Source organism: Anomaloglossus baeobatrachus, chromosome 8 (genome assembly GCF_048569485.1).
Source record: "Anomaloglossus baeobatrachus isolate aAnoBae1 chromosome 8, aAnoBae1.hap1, whole genome shotgun sequence".
NCBI classification, from domain to species: domain Eukaryota; kingdom Metazoa; phylum Chordata; class Amphibia; order Anura; family Aromobatidae; genus Anomaloglossus; species Anomaloglossus baeobatrachus.
This window is the reverse complement of record NC_134360.1, coordinates 213,779,358-213,802,412: the sequence shown is the minus strand read 5'-3', so window position 1 is coordinate 213,802,412 and position 23,055 is coordinate 213,779,358. Positions and strand designations below refer to the sequence as shown.

At 45.7% G+C, this 23,055-nt stretch overlaps 1 protein-coding gene across 1 annotated transcript in view; it reads right to left on the bottom strand.

The window, feature by feature from the left end:
• The window catches only part of BRINP2 (BMP/retinoic acid inducible neural specific 2), a 482,664-nt gene that overhangs the window by 284,662 nt on the left and 174,947 nt on the right, over positions 1 to 23,055 (bottom strand). Inside the window, exon 4 of the mRNA XM_075320160.1 lies at positions 11,248 to 11,429. Within this exon, the coding sequence (XP_075176275.1) occupies positions 11,248 to 11,429 (182 nt within the window). The remainder of the gene's footprint in view (positions 1 to 11,247; positions 11,430 to 23,055) is intronic.

The following is a 23,055-nucleotide window of genomic DNA, read 5'->3' as shown; positions in this document are numbered from 1 at the left end:
ATACTGAAAATGTTGACGGTGCCGGCTTCAAATAATTTTGTGCGGAGTCGGCACGTGCGCAGATTGAGCTATCAGCTCAAGGACAAACCGAGATCTCGTCTGCGCATGCGCCGCCTCCAGCCCATTGATATCTCACCAGAATACTTAAGGAAAATGGTGCCCAGCAGTGGCGCGTGTGCAAATGAGATCTCAGTTTGTCTTTGAGTGGAAAGCTCAATCTTTGCATGTGCCGACTCCGGGCACCATATCTTTGATGCTTGCACCGCTGACAGTTTCTGGATGTTCCTGCCAGTGCCCGCAGCAAGCATCTTGGACACCCGACACACCGCCAGCAGCATCACCCTGCTCCACCACCGCCCCTGCCCCCTATGATCACATTGCACCACTTTTGCTGCCACCCCACCCCTGGTACCTGCGATACATTGAAGCCGCAACAAGTGAACCGCGGTATAGCAGGGGGACAACATAACTGTATCTCAGAAAATTATATTTTGGAAGCACGGAGAATTTAATTATTTTTTTATTTTAATGTTGACCAAAATATATTTCCTAATGGGGAAATTTTAAAGTGCCCTCTGTCATCGTTGTACACATTAGCGATGTACATCAGACGCTTAGCCTACCTAACAAGATACTGGTTTTGGATCTTGCCTTCTAAGCCACATAATAATTATATACGGTACTTCTGAAAAATAAACAGTCCTAGCAAAAAAAAGTAAGCTTTAAAGATGAGATATAGATGGATGAGTTTTGCTATGTGAGACGTATAAAAGTTTTTTTAATGTGGTGCACAGGGAGTACAGATGCCTAATTAAGGTGCCTGCTGCACTTTGGCCAAAATGTTCTGTACTTTTTATGAGAAGAAATAAGAACAATTTAGAGAGAAAATAAGGGTCTATGTCTCACAACATCCGGAGGGGAATATTTAATATGGTCAATTTAAACTTATTCCACTCCTGATCCCAAACTGAATAATTTGCTTTTCCCTCCACAATAGAAACAACAATTCATTTTTCGTGTCTTCATTATAAGGAATTGTTTTTGGTGTGAGCCGTGCGATTTAAGGTTTGTTGAAATATCTCCTTTTTCTAAAGGAAAACAACAATTTTGAAGAATCACAACTTGTCACTTTCACTCTTTCATAGAAAATGTATTAGTATTTCACCAATGACATCGACCATTCACGGGACATGCTTAAATAAACACGTTCATTTATGAATGGTTGGTGCTTTTCTATTTAAAGTCTATTGGACTGATGTAGATACTGAGAGTATATTCGTTAACTTTTAGACAGTTTTATTAAGCTGTATTGCAGAAGTAGTAAGATGGCTTATATGCTTTTTTGATAAAAATAAGTGTTTACTAAGTACCTGACAATTTATATTCAGGATGAAAAAAAGTCCAGCGCAGTCCTCAAGTTGCAATTAAATTTTTTTCTTTCTTTTATTTGATAAATCCATTAAAAATAAGTGGTGTACAAAGCGGTCAGCTAGAAGAGTATAGGGGACATAGAGAGGAACCCCACAGAACTACGCGTTTCGACACATAGTCTTAATCATGTTCGGACAATTTATATGTACTATTACTATTCACTTACTGCAGGGTTTTTGTTAATTTTCTTTCTTGGGGTTTGTCTGTCAAATGTCCACAGTGTGAACAAGCTCCTACATGTTGCGTGCATACCAACTCATGCTCCACCTCAATTCTTTGGTTTTGCTGTAGTCTCTTGTATTTTCTACAAACAGGGTTTGGTTTCCCATTTTAGAACTAAGCATGTCATCTATATATCTCCCATAGGCAGCCGTCTTATCAGTCTGGCCTTAGTCCTGCTCCTACATGTTGCATGTATACCAACTCATGCTCCACCTCAACTCTTTGGTTTTGCTGTAGTCTCTTGTATTTTCTACAAACAGGGTGTGGTTTCCCATTTTAGAACTAAGCACGTCATCTATATATCTCCCATAGGCAGGCGTCTTATCAGTCTGGCCTTAGTCCTGCTCCTACATGTTGCATGTATACCAACTCATGCTCCACCTCAATTCTTTGGTTTTGCTGTAGTCTCTTGAATTTTCTACAAACAGGGTGTGGTTGCCTATTTTAGAACTAAGCACGTCATCTATATATCTCCCATAGGCAGGTGTCTGATCAGTATATTGAGGTTGGTTGAGACAAGCTGAGGTTTTCATACAAGAGGGATATAAATAATTGACTAGTGCACATCTCGTGTTTTATCATATGCCACTCCATACTAAACTTGAGAAAAGCAAACAATAAGGGAGCATTCAAAGGCTGATTTATAAAATTGTAACAACTTTATTAAATACAAAAGTTTATAAAAGAATCTAGATTTTTCAACATTACAAAATGGTGGTGCTAGATGTTACAATGGGTGAAACCCACATGTTAATGGGGGGCTCAGGCAAACATCACATGGCAATGGGAAGTCCAAAACAGGGGGCTCTATCTAAATATAATATGGCTGACAATGAAGCCTGTAGTAATTATAAATTCCAAAAGGAATTGCAGCTTAATGCATTTATTTCATTATAACTGGCCAGTGTCAGTCCAAGTGAGTCTAGAGTACAACACATAGCGTCAGCCAGAAATAAATCATCCTAAGACTTACCCATAACTCAGGTGGTCGCCCAGAGGTTCCACATCAATATAAGAGACCCACTGTAACATCTAGCACCCCCATTTTGTAATTTAGAAAAATCTAGATTCTTTTTATAAACTTTTGTATTTAATAAAGTTGTTACAATTTTATAAATCAGCCTTTGAATGCTCCCTTATTTTTTTGCTTTTCTTCATACAAGAGGGTAGCACTGTCCGCATGGGTACACCTTGGTGTGGTAAGATGACTTTTAGATCTTTAGATTCTTTTTAGATCACAAATTGTGGCTACTAAGTATCCTATATTATTTATGTGGTCTATTACTAGTTATTTACTGCTGGTTATATACTTATTTTGTTCTTTCTTAGGAGTGTTTGTTTTTTTAAATACAGAAAGCCTTGCGAATTTTGGTGCCGAAACCAGAGGTGTGGATTTCATTTTGAGGGCTGAGTTTATTCCAAACACTGCTTGGTAAAAGTTGGCATGGGTATGGAGTAAAATCTTGTTGAGACAAAAATCTGGTATTACTGTGAACAATTTCTTTAAGTAGGGTAGTACTCTCAAAATAGAAGGATAATATATACAGTATAGGAAAAACTGGTCTACATCAAGGATCGTCTTCTCAAATAAGTGGTCTTTTCGAGAGGTATTGAATATTAATGCATGGATACTACATTTTCCACTAATTAATTGTTTGAGTTTTTTTCGTTACTGTAAATCTTGGAGATATTCCATCTGAATCCAAGGTTGATTGGTCAGATAGTAAAGACTAAATTGTTGGTTTCTCAAATGCCAGCTTATAGAAGTGTAGTTGCCACCAGAGACCATTCTTCATGAAGTCCTGGACCTGTCGTAGTAATCATACGCCAGGTGGTGATATCATTAGCTTACAACAACATCTGTTGTGAGGTTTGTGCGGGACCCGGTAATCAAACACTCATGTGCGTCAGGTTAGATTCTAATAAAGGATCTACATGGACCACACGATATTCAAAAGAACATATTGTAAACCACTAATCATTTAACCACGAGGATGTGCGAAAAGTGAAGAAAGAGAAATTGCAGAAAATTGGAACTATGGAAAAAAAACTAAAGTAGCTCATTTTCGGAACAGAAGGGAACTGGCTGCCTTTTAATGAGTGGCAAGTTCATTAACGGGGCCAATGTTCCATTAATAATGTCGCTACAGCAGCTTTTCCCTTTGCTGATACACTGCTCCATTAACCCATTCCATTCGCAATACAAAGTCAATTCTGCTCCATTAACTTTTCCATACATATGCAAACCAAAAGGAATCTTCTGAAATATCATTGCATAAAAATAAATATTGTTGTTGTTTGCTGCACCCATTAATATAAAAAATGGTTTGTAAAAAGTGATTCTTAAAGGCGAAATCCATTCAAATGGTTTTGTGACATTGCATGGCGTTGCTACATTCGACAAGATCATTTGCAAGGGCTGTAGAGATGCCAAGAAGAGGATCGGACACTTGCCATTAACATCTAAATTTTACTACATCTAATTGGTGCTGTTCTCCTGAATTTATGTTTTTTTGAGGGGTTTTTTCCTGCACCTCTCCATTCATGAGAAATGTCTCCCTCTTCCCTGTATATGAAATTAATGGATTTCTCCACTACTTCAACACTGATGACCTATCCTTATGATAGGTCATCATTGTCTGGTAGCTGGGGTTGGGACAACCAGCACCCCTGACAAATAGATATTCCCAGTGCCGGACTCAATTGCGGAAGAGCTGTACAGTACTTCTTCGTTAACTTTATAGTGGCGGCATCAGGCTCATTTCTGCCACCTATTTTTATCAATAAGGGGTGGATGTGAGGTGTCTGCCTATGTCCTCTACTCAGTTCATGGAGCTGTGTTGTGTAGTTTCGAAACAGTAGTTCTGGTTGCGGCGGCACCGGAGACAGCTGATCGGCAGGGGTGCTGGATGTGGCACACCCTCCAATCAAACATTAATGACCTAACCTAAGAATAGGTCATCAATAGAGATGAGTAGACCTGTTGACATTTGATGAGGCAGGTTTAGCCGGTTTGGTTCTGCACCCAGACTTGACTTGCATCCCAATGGAAGTCACTGATTGGGCAGTTTGAGTCTCTGCCCACATGTGGCCAGCCATAAACAAAACCCTTCCGAGGGCGGGTGAGCATGGGTTTTCCAAAATTTTTTTTGGTACATACTACATTCAATCACGCTGTTGTTACCCCCATTGTGAGATGATCAAACACTGTTGCAGCTCATAAAATCATAAATTGGTAGAGTTGGAAGGGACCTCAAGGGCCATCGAGTCCAACCCCTTGCAAGTGCAGGTTTGCTTAAATCATGCCAGCTATAGAATTATAGAATGGTAGAGTTGGATTGGACCTCAAGGACCTCACACCGATGCTCGAGTGAGTGCTCTGAATTCATAAAGCATCAAAACTCTGAACTCGAACACTGTTTTTTTAGAATAAAATATCCATGTTCGATATGAACACTAAACTTTTTTTTTCAGCTTCGCTAGTCATCAATTTTAAAGTAGTAGACAGACCCTTTAAACTAGTTAGACAAGAGGTGTATTCCTCATGAAGACGCCCAAGAAGAAGCGTTAAAAACCCCACTCCATTGACTAAGAAGACCAGTTTTAAATATAAGGAAGATGCCTCCTGGTTTTACATGGTTGGCCTTTTTTTTTTAATAGTCATCAAATAATACTACTTTACATTTACTATTAGAAATGTATGTCTAAGTGCAGACGTCTTCATGTATGACAATGTTGACTAGGGACAAACTAGCTGATATTTTGAAGGAGCCATCTTTATAAGACAACTATATTTAGTGTTTTATTACACTAATACATTCTAGAAAGTAGGGGTGGTTTGAAAATCCGCAGATCGTAGACTTTACTAATGCCATCGCCATCCCATTTTAATCTATGACATATCGGAAAATCATTTTATGGGGATTAAAGCTTCTTTAAAACAGAGGCTGGTGATTAAATTTGCCCACTGCTGTATCGATCTTGGTCTTTACCACTATTTTCACACATTGGGTGAATTAATTTGACATTTTTATTGCTTCTTTTTGGCAAATCTGAGCAAATAATTGGCCAACCAATTGGTCCATAATATTTTAAAGGCTGGATTATGGATTGAGCAGGCAAATGGAAAATGTGCTTCACTCAGCTCTTATGTATAGTTCTAATGGATTACTTCCAGAAAAACAACTAGAACTGTTAATGTGAGACCTTTTCACCCAATGTTCCATGAAAGTTGTTCTACCGCTTTGACGTTAGCTATTATAACACTATCATCTACTTGCACAGAAGGTAAATATCATGTTTTTGCTTTACCACTAATACACAACAGTAGAGTTATTATACTCTGAGCTCTAGATGTCTGGAAATTGGAGTTCTAAAGGCAATTTCAACTATTTCAGTGAAACAAACTCTACTGAGGTTTGTAGACCTGATTTTTCATCATAGACTAGAAATGCCCCCAAAAAAATAGCCTTCTGACCATTCGGAATGGGTCGTTTTTTGACCAATCAAGGGAAAGGGTGTTAGATATTTTAGGCAATATGTTCTAAATAGCTGAAGTTTAGGATTTGCTCAGTTATGTCTCTTTCAATGCTGATTAGATCCCCTCTAGAAAGAAGAAACCTGCCTATGTACTGCCACCCATGTAGCTACCCTGTAAGTTCAACCTATTAAAGGGCCTTGAAACATGACTAGCTGTATCAGGTGTACCAATCGATAAATACATTGTAAGTCAATATTCAACCCATTAACCAGCCTTGAAACACGTATAGGGATATCAGCTACATCAACAACCAGCCATCATCATCTCTGGTTTTAATTACATCTGTAAAGTTCTAAAAATATATATATAATATATATATCCTGAGTCATATTGCAAAGGATTGTTGAAAATCCACTTGTGACTTTTAGGATCGCTACTTCCAATAGGTGGCGCTGTGCTAGAGTTTGTCTCCTTTACTGGAGAGACAATTTGAATATTTCCCAGAGGGGCATTGCAGCTATAAGTCCCCTTACCTGGCAGCCAGACTGGCTTGCAAAGTCTCCTTAAGGAGAATAGTGTTCCCCCGTGGTCCCCACATAGCTTTCTCATGAGCCAGATCAGACACCCCCATACTTTGCACTGACGAGGGGCAAGCACCCCGAAACACCGTGTCTGCAAATTGGGATTCTGATCTGGCTTATATATCCTGAGTCATATTGCAAAGGATTGTTGAAAATCCACTTGTGACTTTTAGGATCGCTACTTCCAATAGGTGGCGCTGTGCTAGAGTTTGTCTCCTTTACTGGAGAGACAATTTGAAGTTCTAAAAAGACACTCATCACTGAATTGTTTAGTACCCTGCTCTTAGATTTCTTGTATGTGGACATCGGAAGCCCATCAGCCACCAATGGGCAATAATAAGTTCAAAAGAAAAAAAGTTATACGGTAATTCCATAAAATCTTCAGTTTATTACAAATTCATAAAATCCCTGTTAACAGTCAAGGGAGGCAGTACTAGTTAACGTATTTCGACCTGTTGTGGTCAAAACGCGCTAACTGGGACTGCCTCCCTTGATAATCTTAATGGATTTTATGAATTTGTAATAAACTGAAGATTTTATGGAATTACCGGATAACTTTTTTCTTTTGGACTTTTTTACTTTTTAACATTCTGCATTGGGCATGACGGTACATAAAGGATATCTACCAATTCATAGCACTAGAGACAGTTTTCTCTTTTCTTTAGGTCAGTTAACTTTGCACACTTTTCCCCAGGGAGCATTGTCTGTAAAACTACCCCCTCCATCCTGCTCTCCAGAAGGAAAACCAATACCTTCGAAGAACCATACTAATAGAAAGTTTTTGCTCACATACTGTATGGCCACCTTTTTGTCACAAATGTGGCCATTCCAATGGGACAATCACTGATCATCAAAGATATAACCTTTTCATATACTTTATATTTTTATAATAAAAAAAATTCCTTAGCATGTGTCGTAATGTTATATCATGTGTGATATGAGGAAATACATGCTTTCTAAGGAGCTGCAGAATATGCTTTAAATAACAGACTATGACCTAGAACAGTGTTTCCCAAACTCCAGTCCTCACGACCTCCAACTGGTCATGATTTCAGGATTTCCTTAGCATTAAACAGGTTACATAATCACTAGGAAATACTAAGGAAATCCTGAAGACATGACCTGTTGTGGGCCGTGAGGACCAGAGATTGGGAACCACTCACCTATAAGGTTTATAGCTAAAACTAATTATGGGGGAGCCAATCACTGAGTCAGGAACCACATTTGGTTCTTCTCAGAAGTTCTGTATGTAGCCTTTCAACCAGTGCCAGCTAAGGATGTAGTTACGGCTTTAAAAGTAGACGTTTACACTGGGGTCAAAGTCATAAAACTATCAGTGAACCCTTGGCTAAGGGCCCCCATACATTTTAGTCTAAAGTCAGCTGAACCTGTTGATATCTGCTGATAGTGTAATTTGGATGGGGTCCTCTTGACCCTTTCCTGACAAATGATGTTAGAGAACATAAGAGTTGGGCAGTTTGAATTTTAATGCCCAATCCTATTGTCTAAAAGTATATAATCCACTTCTAGAGATATTTGTAAGCAGATTTCTCGTCTCTGCCCTTTAAAAACGCAGGAACATTCAGTTGGTAAAACATTCAGTCTACGAGGGTGTCATGAGAGATAGCTGATGACTGAAGTATCGGTTGACTGTCAACTATCATATGTATATAGCCGACCTAAGAGAAGGATAGAAGCTTTGGTACACTCTTACCATTTACCAATTTTGGAGGTGTCTTGTGGGAAAAGATTGGTCCCCTTTTAAAGGAGTCTAGCCTTTTCCTAGGTCTTAAGGAGACATCTGTTCTGATTGAACCAGACTGTAACAAAGACCATGTGGACGTATAGAGCATACTCTGCATGGTTTCTGCAGACTCATCCATTTTGAAGGTTCTACTTTTATTGGACATCCATGCAAATAAATGTATTGGATACAATCTGATTAATACAAAGTCTTTAGATAAATTATTGACTCCTAAATTTTCAAGATAGTAGATTAAAGGGAACCTCTCACCAGATTTGGTGACTATAAACGGTGGCCACCACCACTGAGCTCTTATATACAGCGTTCCAGAATACTGTGTATAAGAGCCCAGGCTGCGCTGTATAATGTAAAAAAAAATCACTTTTATAATACTCACTTATGGGGTGGTTCGGTGTGATGGGTGTCATGGCTCTCTGGCCCAGCGCTTCCTTTCTCCAGTCCCGCACCTCCTCTCTGCAGTGATCGACATCCTTCTTCATCTGAGGCCCATGTACAAGACACGTCCTACGTCATGCATACTATCAGGCATTGCGATCCTGCGTAGGCGCACTTTGATCTGCTCTGCTTAGGGCAGATCAAAGTATTGTAGTGCGCATGCGGTCTTTAACCTTTCCTCACATCTGCGCATTACAGTACTTTGATATGCTGTCCGCATGGCAGATCAAAGTGCACCTGCTCAGGACCGCAGTGCCGGAATGGGCTGGATAGAAGGAGGACAAAGATCGCAGTAGAGAGGAGGCACCGGACCGGAGAGCAGCAACACCTATTGCACCAGACCACCCCCCTTGGTGAGTATTAAAAAACTGGTTTTAAAGTTATACAGAGCAGCCTGGGCTCTTATATACAGTATTTTGGAATGCTGTTTATAAGAGCTCAGTGATGGTGGCTGCAGCTTATAGTCGCCAAATGTGGTAACAAGTTCCCTTTAAGATAAGATTGTGCATTCATTACTCTGCAAATACTAAATTTGAAATTGGTCCCCTTTGGGCTTTTTAGGTTTCCCCATATAATAGAAAATGGATCACTGCGGCATGCTGTCAAAGACGGATATCACAAAGAGGAAATCTATGTCCAACATCGCTGGGTTCAATTTCAGTTGATACAAATCCAAAGTGTTTGTCTCTCCCGTGACACGAAGCCTTATGTTATTTCTCATTATGCCCCAGGCAACCAAAAATAGCTAGTTAGCCCTGCAAGAACGAAGAAAACACCTGAACGTGTTATGTATGTGGATAGCAGAGATGGCAAGCACTTGTATATGTGGCGCCCCTGACCTGGTCAGGCACCACTGAGTACTGCACCCATGCTGGGGACAGTACAACACAGGTAATCCAGAAGGCTGACCGGGGTGTGGAACACAGGCGCATAGTGATCAGGTCTCACACATGTACCCATGAGAGGACCCCTGGGGATCCCAGGAGGGGGCAAGCCTTCACCTTCACTGGAATAGTGGAGGGGGTAGAGCCTCCATCTCCTCTCAAGGGGTGTGGTGGAGAGTCTGGTTGCTAGGTGGCGTAGGCAAGAACAGGAGAGGAGGAGCAGTGAGCCAGTTCAGTGTAGAGTCCAGGGAGCTCAAGTGAGGAGCAGATCCCTGGAGCTGTGCAATCTGACAGCGTCCGCGCAGTGGCTACAGACGGGGGAGAACGGTCAACTAGGAGTGCTACCTGAAAGCCAGCTTCAGCTAGGGAGTGCAACGGAGTGGGAAGTAAGGAGACTGCTAGAGAGCACCAGGCCCAACCGGGCGGCAGATCCCGAAGCGAGGATAGATCCACCTTTCCCTGCTAAACCTGCCGGCGTGGGGCTCTCAAAGCCCACACCACAACACCACAAAAGCCGCAGCCACGTAACCACAGTGAGGGCCCATAGGTCACAGGAGGCAAGCAGCTGGAGTGGCCTGGTCCGGGGAACAAGCAAACGGCAAACAAAAGGGGGAGAGAGGCTGCAGCATCTTCCCTGGGCGACCCCCATAGGGACTCAAAGTCGGGGTCACCCCAAACCACCAAGGGCTAAGGAAGGCGAGTCAGTAGTCACCCTCATAAAGTCAGCCTGAAGGATACCTGGTTCCCATCTGGTTCATCCCAGCTACGCCCGGGTGACTCACCCTGCCATCAAATGTGAGTAAAAACCCTAAAAGACATCCTGCCTGTGTGGTCATTCTGCGACTTGTGGTACTACGCACCTACACCGGGCCCTGGGGCTTGCCTCACTCTCAGGAGGCTATTCCAACTAACTGCACACACCATCAGCCCCAGGCGACCCTCAACCTGCAGTGGCGGTCCCTACTGGCCGCAATACTGAGAGTGGCGTCACGATCAAAACAGAAGATTTCCTACCAGTGACGGAGATCCAGCAACGTGGAGTCCCTGAAGGTAACGCACCGACACCGACACAACACCTGCGGGGCTTCACATATAATCATCAGATCTGGAGAATATTGCATTCCATTACATTAACTTCCTGATTCTATCTAAAAACATTGTCAAGGGATTGCTTGGATAATGAACTTCCTTCAGATAATCAACCAAAGGCAATTTTCCTACCGCCAAACCCCTCGCAGAGCAAAGAGATCAAACATCTTTCCATTGACAGGACTGTCTGATCCAGTCCTGTAAATCCTTAGCTCGCTGCATTCTGGGCATTGTGCACTTACCCTACAAAGCATATCTTAATGAAACTCTAAGATGCAACTCAGGGCTCCTCTCATGGCAGAGGTGTTAATCACTGCTATTGTACAGAGGCTATTGCTTCATTAACCCCTGCACTTGTACCTTAATGGCTCCCGTGGTGATCTGAATATGGTGCAGCTGCCGTAGCGCACTCTCCCGGTCCATGAAATATGAAGCTGCCAGCTGGTGTAGAGTATCCAACGTGGGGGCCGAAGTGTTCCCACGCACTCCGGCTTCTCGCTTCAGCCTTCCCTTATCCACAAACATAGTGAGCGACTCTTCACCTGAGAAGATAAGCAAATATATGATTAATTGCCGGTTACAAACAAAAGGTTAGCCATATTGTTACAATTACTAATTAAATCATTTTAAAATGATAGTCTGCCCGAAACATAAAAAAAAATACAAAGACTGATAAAAACACATTGGGACTGTTAGTTCCAGAATTATTTGGACACTGGCATGTTTAAGATACAATTCGAAATATTCAAGGTACAATTATATAATCAACATGGGCTCAAAATGCAGACTCTGAACTTTAATTTGAGGGTATTCACATCCTAAATCAGAGTAAAGTCTGTTTACACGCAGCGACATCGCTAGTGATGTCGCTGGTGAAAGCACCCGCCCCCGTCGGTTGTCCGTCACGGGCAAATCGCTGCCCATGGCGCACAATATCACTAAAATCCGTCACACGGACTTACCTGTCTAGCGACGTCGCTGTGGCCGGCGAACCACTTCCTTTCTAAGGGGGCGGTTCGTTCAGCATCACTAAGCGGCCACCCAATAGAAGCGGTGGGCGGAGATGAACAGGCCGAAATCCCACCCACCTCCTTCCTTCCTCATTGCGGGCGGCCGCAGGTACGATGTTGTTCCTCATTCCTACGGTGTCACACGTAGCGATGTGTGCTGCCTCAGGAACGACGAACAACCTGTGTCCTGCAACAGCAACGACATTTAGGATTAGAACGACGTGTCAACGATCAACGATTATGTAAGTAATTTTGATCGTTAACGGTCATTCGTGCGTTTCACACGCAACGACGTCGCTAACGAGGCCGAATGTGCGTCACGTATTCCGTGACCCCAATGACATCTCATTAGTGATGTCGTTGCGTGTAAACACAACACCTCTCAGCCCTGTATAGACTAGCTATAGCTGGCATTAATGGAATTGTCCAGCCAGCATATGTAGGAGGGGAGAGAATGTGACTGACGTCCCCACAGCATGTGACCAAAGGAGACTAACAAGCAGCCCATCAGGGTTAACTCTTGCCAACCTGCCTATGAGCTATAAGTCTGTGGGTCGATGCCAGAGTCTCCATCACAGACATCAGAGAAGCTAACAGGCAGCGTGCCAGAATCTGTAGTCCCCACCGATGCTGACGCCTTCATGACAGTTGATATGCCGGGTGGCTAGTCCTGTGTTAAGTGTCAGGTTACAGGTGCATCTAAGAAGTTTTCTGCATTTGGGTACTTTGTTTCTTAAAATTAAAAAAATGCTAGATCTGTCATTCTACAAAATTAATGATAAATGCATTACTGCAGATCCTAAACAGTTTGCGTATTAGTTGTCTGCAACCAATCAACTTTGCACACATAGGTCTGCATAGGATAGGTGCTGTATACTTCCAATGTTGGGGCATTTTTTATATAAAAAAGTCATTAAATTTATAGAATCATAATAAAAGGTGCAGACAGCTTTTGCATTGGCCTTTAGACTTCCATGACATTGCTGCTGTGATTTTTGCATCTAACATATGTTACAGGTATTTCTAAAGTATGGTGTGCAAAATATATATGTAGCAGCAGCCGAGCCGCTCGGATCCAGAGCAGCAGTGGCTCGAGGGATCTCCGGACCCAGGGGGTCCACGCGGACACACAAATTAAAAAGGAGTGGGGGAGTATATACACGGGATTAGGAAAGTTTGTGACGCCACCCACGGTGCGTGGTAAATAAGAGTACCACCGCTGCTGTTGGAGATGCCAGGTGGAAATGGTATGGCAGCAAGGTGTTTTAACCCCTCCGTGGGTAAGGGGTGTTTGCCCCGGGAGCCTGGTGATTGTGATGTAAGGATGCCGTTGGGGTAGGAAAAGGTTTTTTTCAGTGTACTCACTCAGTCCCGAAATAATCACACCGACAGCTTGTAAACCAGAGTTCCGAGCACCACTGTAGCTGGGAGGGAGCACGCTTGCGTCCGTGCCCTTGGTGTTGCGGTTAGTCTGTGACCCTTTCCTTGGCACCTGTGTTTTCTTCTTTGGACCTTCAAGCCTGAAACTTTTTGGGTCCTGCTCACCCATTTGGCTAACGGAGTGAGCTTGCTCTCAGGGTTCACCCGTAGGATTTCTTTGGACTGTATTGGGAAAGTCCTATCCCATCGGTGGGCTAGTACCCCGATTTTGGAGCGGGTTGGGGATGAATCTTGAAGTCTTCACCTCCATCGGGTAAATTGCCAGGACGCCTGAAGCTACTTCCTGGCCTAGGGTCCACATACACCATCGTGCCCTGGCCCCTGCCCGTTGATAGCTCAGGGCCGCCGGCTGCCCTCTTCAGCAGTCCATGCCCCCTGACACTATCCCCTGCGACTGGGGTTCCAGCTCCTACCAGGCCCAGACCAACGTCTGCCACCTAGTACTCAGGAGCCCTGCTCCGTGACCTCTCCTCCCGAGAGTCACTTCACCTCCTTCCTCTACCACCTCACTTCTCCACTCTTTCTGCTCAACTGTCCCTTTCCTCACTTTCCCCTACCAACCCCCCATGTGGGCGGCCCTATTCCCTTCAGGCCCCCCAATGTTGTGTCTGGTGGGTTTAGTGTAAAGTGTTTCTAGGGTTTTGATTGGCTCAGCTGTTAGCAACAACAAAGGACCAGGACCCGAAACCAAGGAGGGTGGATACCATGCTGAAGGGCAGATTGCACAATACCCAGGGTGTCACATATACACACACACATACAGTGTGTCCACCGCCATTAACTTGTGAACGGTGGCAGCTATAGGCATAGAAGTGGTGTCTAGGTATAGTAACGTAGCCATGCGCTGTGCAATGAAACCACCTATAGCGCCACCTGGTGGAAAACAACGGAGTTATCATTTTTATCTTGAAAACGGAACGAGATAGAGAAAAAAAGTCAATTACAAAGTTGTAGTGCATCATCAATTCAATACAAAATCGACACCTTGCATACAAAAATGCTATGATTAGAATGTGTAAAACACTCGTACGTATGGTAGCGATCTCCAAAACGGAGACATTGCGAGACGCAGAATAATGGAGCACTTAACCGTCACTAAGCTGACTAATGGGAATCACGACCAAGGGAAATGGAGAGGAAAGACATGTCCCCCCAATAATTACAACGGATGGGAAATTAAAACGGTCGGCTTAAACATGGATGAGTCGCGCTCAACAAAACAGTGTAACAGCGAGGTCTATTGGGCAACCCCTTGAACAATCCCATTTATTGTACAGTATGTACTATTAGCAGTCTACAATATTTCGTCAGGTATGACGTTGCACACTTATTTGCATAACAGGGTAATTCCCCGTTTTACACATTCTAATGATAGCATTTCTGTATGCAAGGTACCGATTCGTATTGAATTGATGATGCCCTACAACTTTGTAATTCACTTTTTTTCTGTATCTCGTTCCATTTTCGAAATAAAAATGCTAACTCCGTTGTTGTCCACCAGGTGGCGCTATAGATGGTTTTATTGCGTAGCGCATGGCTACTTTACTATACCTAGACACCACTTCTATGCCTATAGCTGCCGCCGTTCTCAAGTTAATGGCGGTGGACAGGATATGGGTGGACACTGTAATATCTTATATATATTCAATATATGTAATATTATATATAATATATATATATATATATATATATATATATATATATATATATGAGTTTTCTTTATTTTCATGACTCTGAAAATGGTAGATTCCCATTGAAGGCATCAAAACTATGAATTAACACATGTGGAATGAAATACTTAAAATATGTCTTATATTCTAGGCTCTTCAAAGTAGCCACCTTTTGCTTTGATTACTGCTTTGCACACTCTTGGCATTCTCTTGATGAGCTTCAAGAGGTAGTCACCGGAAATGGTTTTCACTTCACAGGTGTGCCTTGTCAGGTTTAATAAGTGGGATTTATAGCCTTATAAATGGGGTTGGGATCATCAGTTGTGTTGTGCAGAAGTCTGGTGGATACACAGCTGATAGCCCTACTGAATAGACTGTTAGAATTTGTATTATGGCAAGAAAAAAGAAGCTAAGTAAAGAAAAACGAGTGGCTATCATTACTTTAAGAAATGAAAGTCAGTCAGTCTGAAAAATTGGGAAAACTTTGAAAGTGTCCCCAAGTGCAGTGGCAAAAACTATCAAACGCTACAAAGAAACTGGCTTACATGAGGACCGCCCCAGGAAAGGAAGACCAAGAGTCACCTCTACTGCAGAGGATAAGTTTATCTGAGTCACCAGCCTCAGAAATCGCAGGTTAACAGCAGCTCAGATTAGAGACCAGGTCAAAGCCACACAGAGTTCTAGCAGCAGACACATCTCTAAAACAAATGTTAAGAGGAGACTTTGCGCAGCAGGCCTTCATGGCAAAATAGCTGCTAGGAAACCACTGCCTTCAATTTTGAATAAATCCCCAACAGTGTCACCAGCAAAGCACCCCCACACCATCACACCTCCTCCTCCATGCTTCATGGTGGGAACCAGCCATGTAGAGTCCATCCGTTCACCTTTTCTACAAAGACACGATGGATGGATCCAAAGATCTCAAATTTGGACTCATCAGACCAAAGCACAGATTTCCACTGGTCTAATGTCCATTCCTTGTGTTCTTTAGCCCAAACAAGTCTCTTCTGCTTGTTGCCTGTCCTTAACAGTTGTTCCCTAGCAGCTATTTTACCATGAAGGCCTGCTGCACAAAGTCTCCTCTTAACAGTTGTTCTAGAGATGAGAAGGTGTGTCCAAACTTTTGGTCTGCACTATATATATATATATATATATATATATATATATATATATATATATATATATATATGGTCCAAAAAAAGAATAAAGAAAAGAGAACAATAGCGGTACCTGTAAATCCACTGATGTCAGCATCCTTTTTGCCAGAAAAATGTTTCCTTAGCTAGGTTTTTAATGAAAGCAGCTCCATGTAGCGGTGGACGCAGGGGAAGAGGTAAATTTTATTAGGCTTCTGTAAAATATGTAGTACGTTACATTTTCGTGTATCGGCCCTTAAATCATCATTAGTTCGGTGCACAAGTTATGTGTCTCTAATTTACAGTGAGAAAATTATTATTTTGCAATTAACTGGCTTAATTTTTCTGCTTTCCAAACTGCTGCTTGAGGCATCCACTTCATGATGCCAAATTACAGTGGCACCTCTGTGTATAGCCTTATTGCTTTTATGGTTTTGTGTAATAAGCTGTGATTTATGTTAATCTCCTCCTGAATATCAGTTGAGCTGTGCTCACCTCTGCGTGACTTGAACACGGCAAGGGTGTATGTGTGAAGACCGTATGCAATGTCTCACTATGAGCCTCTGAAACTCTTAAGGGTATGTGCACACGTAGCAGATTTGCGTGCCAATTTTCTAAACACAAAACCGCATGTTTTGCCAGGAAAAATGCAGCAGAAAATACACGCATTTCTTATCACGTTTGCACGTTTTTTCATGCTTTGTTTTTTAAGTCATGGCGATCGCGGTGGTTCCTGCGCTGTACCCCCGCAATCATCACCGGGTCTCCAGCTGATGTGACAGACCACCAGGACCCGGCTCTCACTGCCAAGAGCGGTGCCCATGTTGCTTTTGGTAGTTTAACTCCCTGAATGCTGTGATCAATGTGATTGCAGCATTCAGGAGGCAAGAAGAGAGGGATCTCTTACCTAAACCCTTGTGATCAAGTCCTTGTAATGAGATCACAGGGATCCGATTGCTGCCATGGCAACCCTGGATCATCACCATGAAGACCCCGGGTTACTGCGCTACGGATCGCCACACAGACCATGCCGGATGCATGGCGTGTGAGGTGAAGTGTCAATGCTGACAGATATAATCCACTGTAGTGATCAAGCACTGCACTGGATTATATAAATACAGGGTAAAAAGCAGAAAGAATTGACATGCTGCTTCTTTTTTCTATAACAAAGTGTGCAAGTAAAAAAGAAGCAGTGTGTGCACAGCAATTCAGGAATCTCATAGACTTTGCTGGGATGTGTTCTTGATTAAAATCTGCAAGGAAAAAATGCATGAAAAAAAATCAGAAAAAAAGCAACGTGTACATGTGGCGCCCCAGGACCTGGTCGCCACAACAGCATTGCCCCTCCAAAGGGTTAATGCTGAGCCTGGAGGTAATTGGGGGAATCATTGGCCAGTAAGTTCAACAGCCAACGCAGTTTCTCCCTCAGGCCAGCAGGGGGAGCGCTGAACCTGGAGTTCCAGGGAGCATTCCTTAAGTCTGACCTGAGGGAGGAGTTAGTGTTCAGTCTGTAGAGAGAAAGCAGACGCAGAGTGTGCTGTCTTGTGGAACTGGGGCCTGGAGCTGGAATAGCTTGGCCCAGTGAAGCAAGATTTGCAGAGAGGCACAGAAGAGACTCGGACATCGGAGTCTGTGGTTGCCAGGGTATAAAATCCTTCCCTGGTGGCCGAATCCGGAGGGCAGGAGAGCTGCAAGCCCCCTGGCCTATCAGCAATCTGAAGGTACAGCCGCATTCCAAGGGCCCGGTGTGGACTCCAGCAGAGAAGCACCAGAGAGGGCCTGCACAGCCTACCACACAGAAAAAGGGACGAACCACAGGTCCCAGCAGCAAGAGGGCCATTGCTAAATTCAGAGTGCAGGGTCCTGTAGAAGAAAAGAAAGATCAGGGAGTAGGCCTCATACTCAACTGGCCAAAGAGATCACCCCCAGGCACTTCTAGGCTGGCCGGATCATCTTTACCACCTGTGACGGGCTCCCTGGACTAAACTGTTGCTAAGTAAAAGAGGAGAAGGTAAAGAGACTACTGGTTGTGCCTGTTTCTTTCACTGCCTGTCGGCCCTGCACCGTATTATTTACACAACATCACACCATAGACTCTCACGAGCACCAACTGTTGCCCCGGGGTACCGCTCCACCTGTGGGGAGCAGGACCATCCAAGCTGCCATTCCATCAGCCCTGGAGGCCCCATACAGCAGTGGCAGCTTAACAGCCGCAAACCACAGGTGGCGTCACGACAACCATAAACTTTATTCACCAGCCATATTTAACTGACACCCACCAGGGCCACGGAGTCGGGCCCCGCCACCACTGACGACCCCCGGACTAGTCCGGCCTGGCACCGGGTGTCCCATAGCCCTGGGGTGGGCGAGTCATACACTGTAAGGATTGGCTTAAGTAGGCATAGGCAGGGTCACAGTATCGTTATAAAAAATCCAGCCATTTATTAAAACACTTGTCATAAACGGCAAACATTAAACATAACAGACCTCTCCTGGCTTAAAAGGAAAACAGGTACTGCCACCTACCTTGGGCTTATAGTCCGTTAACGTCCATAGGAAGGTATGGCAGCCCACTTACACCGGCCCCTGCCAGTATATTCTCCTCCAGGAGAGGTTTGTCCCTGTGGCCACCTCACTGACCAGCCTGGCTGCAGTCTCCTTCCAGACTGATTTCCATAAACCTGTGTTCAGCCTCTGTGATGCCCTGGGCAAGCCAGGGGTCACAGGTCACAACACCACCACACCCTACACCCCAGTTAGGAACACCAAGGCTAACCAAAAATCCTTGTTGCCTTCCTCCAGGGGCTGATGTCCACACCAGGGGGTGGACCAGGCAGTTGGCTCCGCCCACCGAGGCGTTCACAGCCCTGGAGGCGGGAAAACCAGGCAGTTAAGCTAGGGAAGTGAAAGTGAGAGGAAGCAAGTCAAGCTTGAGAGAGAAGCAGTAAAAAGTGACAGTTTGTAAAGCCTGAAGCTGGTCCGGGTGTGTGCCCCGGACAGAGACAGCAAGGTCAGCAGACGGCGGTGACTGTCTGCAGGGGTGACTGCTTGGAGGTTGCTGGAAGGACCGCGGACGGGTGGTGGCCCGGCGGTACCGGAGCGGTATACGAAGAGCAGTCAGCACCAGTGGCAGGGGCCTTTCGGATCCCGGCAAGGCTAGGAGTCGCCGTGAATTTGCCAAATCCGTTAGTGAAGGGGACCTCTGGGTCTCCCAACAAGCAAGTCCCGATTGAAGGCAACAGTCCAACCGTTACAGAGAAACACCGCCACCGCCAGGGCACCAGTTTCTCAGGGCCAGCGCCTGCGGGCAAAGTAGGGCTCCTCCGGCCCATATCCAAGCCGGGGAGCGGGTTACCGGTGGGAACCCATCGCAACCATCATCATCTTAGGTGCAGGAAAAAGGGACCGTCACCGTCAACTACTGGGGAAAGCAAGTTCAGCCGTCCGTGGGAACCGTCTTTCCAGCCGTGTGTTTTACCGAGAACTGTGTCATCGTCTCAGGCTGAGTGAGTACCACGGTGCCGCAAGGCACAGCGCTGCCCCCGCGTCCCTGCACCCCACCAAGCCCTGCATCACCCACTTCATCACTGGGCCCCGGGACAACTACCCCCTACCCACGGAGGGGAGAACCAACAACTTTGCTGCTCCCTGTCATCAGTCCCCGGGATCCCCATACAGAGCAGCGGTGGTGTCAACAAATCACCACAACCGTGGGTGGCGTCACGGACAATAAACTATCCCAAATCCCAATCCCCTTTCACTCACGGGCGAGGAGCGCTGCTCGAGTCCCCGGGATCCGGCCCATCGCTCGAGCCACCGAGCAGCAGCAGGCCGCAGCAGCCGCGGCAGCCGGACCCGAGCAGAGGGAGAGCGCGGCGTCCCCTCCTCCGCCCGCGACACCTCCACACAGACTGACACACCCTGCTCTGCAGCTTGCAAACCAAACTCTCTCTCTCTCTTGTGCCAAACATCAGACTCCATTTTGCAAGACAGCAGTGACCTCCAACACACCCATGGGCAGGGTATGTGGATGGCCACCCATCTCTCTGGCCATCCATAATTCTGGTTCCTATGAACACCATGACAAGAACCTATGGCACTACAGGTACCAGCACGGAGTTCCGTGGTACATACCGACCATTCACAATCAGGTCAGTCGCCATCTTACAACACATAGCCTAAATCAGTTTTCCATGTTTATAATACTGATAGGATATCAATAATTTAAGCAGGGGGCTGACACCAAACAACCCCCCACAAGTGAAGCTCTGGCAGAGGCTAGATTTAGACAGTGAATGGGGTCAGAAGAGCACCGCTCCATTCATTTTTAGCGACTAAAGATGAGAGGACCTATTGAAGCTCAGGTCCACCGGGTTCAGCTGTACTTTAGGCCTCCTTCACACGTCCATGTCTCCGGTACGTGTTTGGTCCGTTTCCTCACGTGCCGGAGACACGAGCACACAGTAGTATAGGAGTAGACTTATTAAAATCAATGCGTGTTTTGCCATGGACCGTGTGTCCATGTGGAGCATACGTGTGCCCATGTGCTCCACACATAGACATGTCCATTTTCCTCCGGCATCACGGGTGTCAAACCGGCCGCATAGATGTGATCCATGTGACATGCACCAGAGAAAACTCACTTGCCTACCAAAAAAGAATTTCTGAACTCACCTTCTCCAGCCCTGCTGTCTCTGCCGCTGCTGTCACTTGCTTCCGACCGCCGCTCATTGCATATTCACTTCACTGCGGCCGGAAGCAGCAGCAGCGGGGAGTCGGCAGGACCGGACACCGAAAATAAGCAACACGGACAGCAACGCCAGGGACAGGAGAGCAGAATGAGCAGAAAGTTCCCGTTCTCTGTGTCTTATCACGGATAACACATGGAGAACACACGTGTGCCATAAACACGGCACACAGGGGGCAATACGCAGCTTTGACACGTCCGTGAAAAACGTGCGTGATTTTCACGAACGTGTGACGGAGGCCTTAGATAAAGCATAGTTCCAGGACCTGGACTTGATCTGAACTTTATCCTGGAGCCCAAACCCCATTGGATAAATGTTGTTTTCTCACCCCCTTTGAGAGCCATTTGGAGACTGCAAGTGTACCGCCCCGCCGAGCCACTCGGATCCGTGCTCGCATTCTACGGGTGGTGGCTTGAGCCTCTCACGGCCCCGGGGTCACGTCGCTCTGCAAGGAGGTTGGCGTTACACACGGGGGAATGCGGGTATTTGGTTTTGGGATGATTGTTCGTGACGCCACCCACGGGTTGTGGTGATGGTGGACACCACCACTGTGGTGAAGGTACGGGGACTCCTGGGAGCAGTGTAGTGGCGCAGCTAGGTGTTGACCCATCCGTGGGTAGCGGGTGTTGGTCTCGGGGCCCGGTGGTGCAAGGGCCGGGGTGCAGGGCGCAGGGTTGCGGTGCAGCGCGGTGCGGTGCCTGATGGCACTGGTATACTCACGATTAAACCACACAGAATCACTGGTAAACCAAACGAAGGTATGAACGGGGCCCGCAGCCGGCTGCAGCTTCCTAGTCGGGTTGGCAATGTCCACCTTTCTCCTGCACCTATGTTGTAGTTTGACGACTGTGCCTGAGCACTGGTAGTCTGCTCCCCGGCGTGTAGATGTCGGAGGAGCTCCTTTGCCTGCAGGCGCTGGCCCTTGGATCTCTGGCCTTTGCCGGTGGCTACTATCCGGACGGGTTGGGCTGTTGCCGTCAAACGGGACTTTGGTGGGAATGAACCCCTGAGGTCCAGACCGCAATCAGTTAATTCGACTATGGTGGTGGCATATAGCCTAGTTCGGGGTCTGAGTACCCTGCCTGGTGCTCCGGTATCCTGTTAGCTCCCCGGTTCGGTTCCGGTGGGCCACTACCCTGTCCCAGTCCATTACGGTTCCGCTGGTTGTATTCCCGGTCTCCTGCAGGCGGTCACTGCCGTCTGCCTGCCTGACTGTTCTAGACCAACTCTTCACTCCACTGTCCTGCACTCAACTCCTCTGAACTCTTCTGCTCACTGTTTTCCTGCCTCAGGCCAGCAGACTCCTCGGTGGGCATGTCTTTCCACCTGACTCCGCCCACCTAATGTGCCTGTCTAACACTGAGGGAGGCAATCAGGTCTTTGTGGTTGACTGATGGTACCTTTCTAGTGTGGGGGGGTGTATTTGGTGATGTTGTGACCTGTGACCCCTGGGGTCCAGGGCGTCACATTCCCCCTTGGTTTAATGCAGACCGTCCGCGGGCTGCCCGTCAACACTGGTTTATTTTGTTGTTAACTGCAAAAAGATAAATAACAGGTAAAAACATTCAAAAAGCATTTTCATTTCTTCCCTTACGGGAGGCACATCACTTGAACCGTTGCAAACGGGAAAACATTTTTAATAACATTAACGGGTCCTTCCGCTTTCCCACCCAAGCAACCTGAACCTTGATGCTGCCCCTAAGAAACAGGCAGCACCCCTTTTCCCTAGTCCAGAAAACGGGAACTGGCCCAGGCCACCCAAGCAGGAACGGTTACGGTGCTACGCACCCGGCAGTCCTTCAGAGGCCCCACGTCCAAGGGGACCCCTGACCCGGAGGATGGTCACCGGTCCTGGTGGTGACCGGACCCTAGCCTGCTCTGCTGCGGGTCCTTCCTCCAACCAGCCTCTCCGAAGACTGGCAGTGGAGACTATATACAAACCCAATAGTTTTTTGGGTGGTTTGCAAGTTCTCAGCCTTGTCTTTGGGGGAAATGGTGACAACAATAGTCCCAACGGGGACGGGCACTTCAGCAGCCAACGGGCTACCACAAACACTTTAGGTCCCAACGGGGACCTTAACATGGTAGCCGGGAACCGCTACCTTTCCACACTCTTCTCTTTAAACAGCAATCTCGTGGCGCAGTTGCCATAGCTGCCGCATCT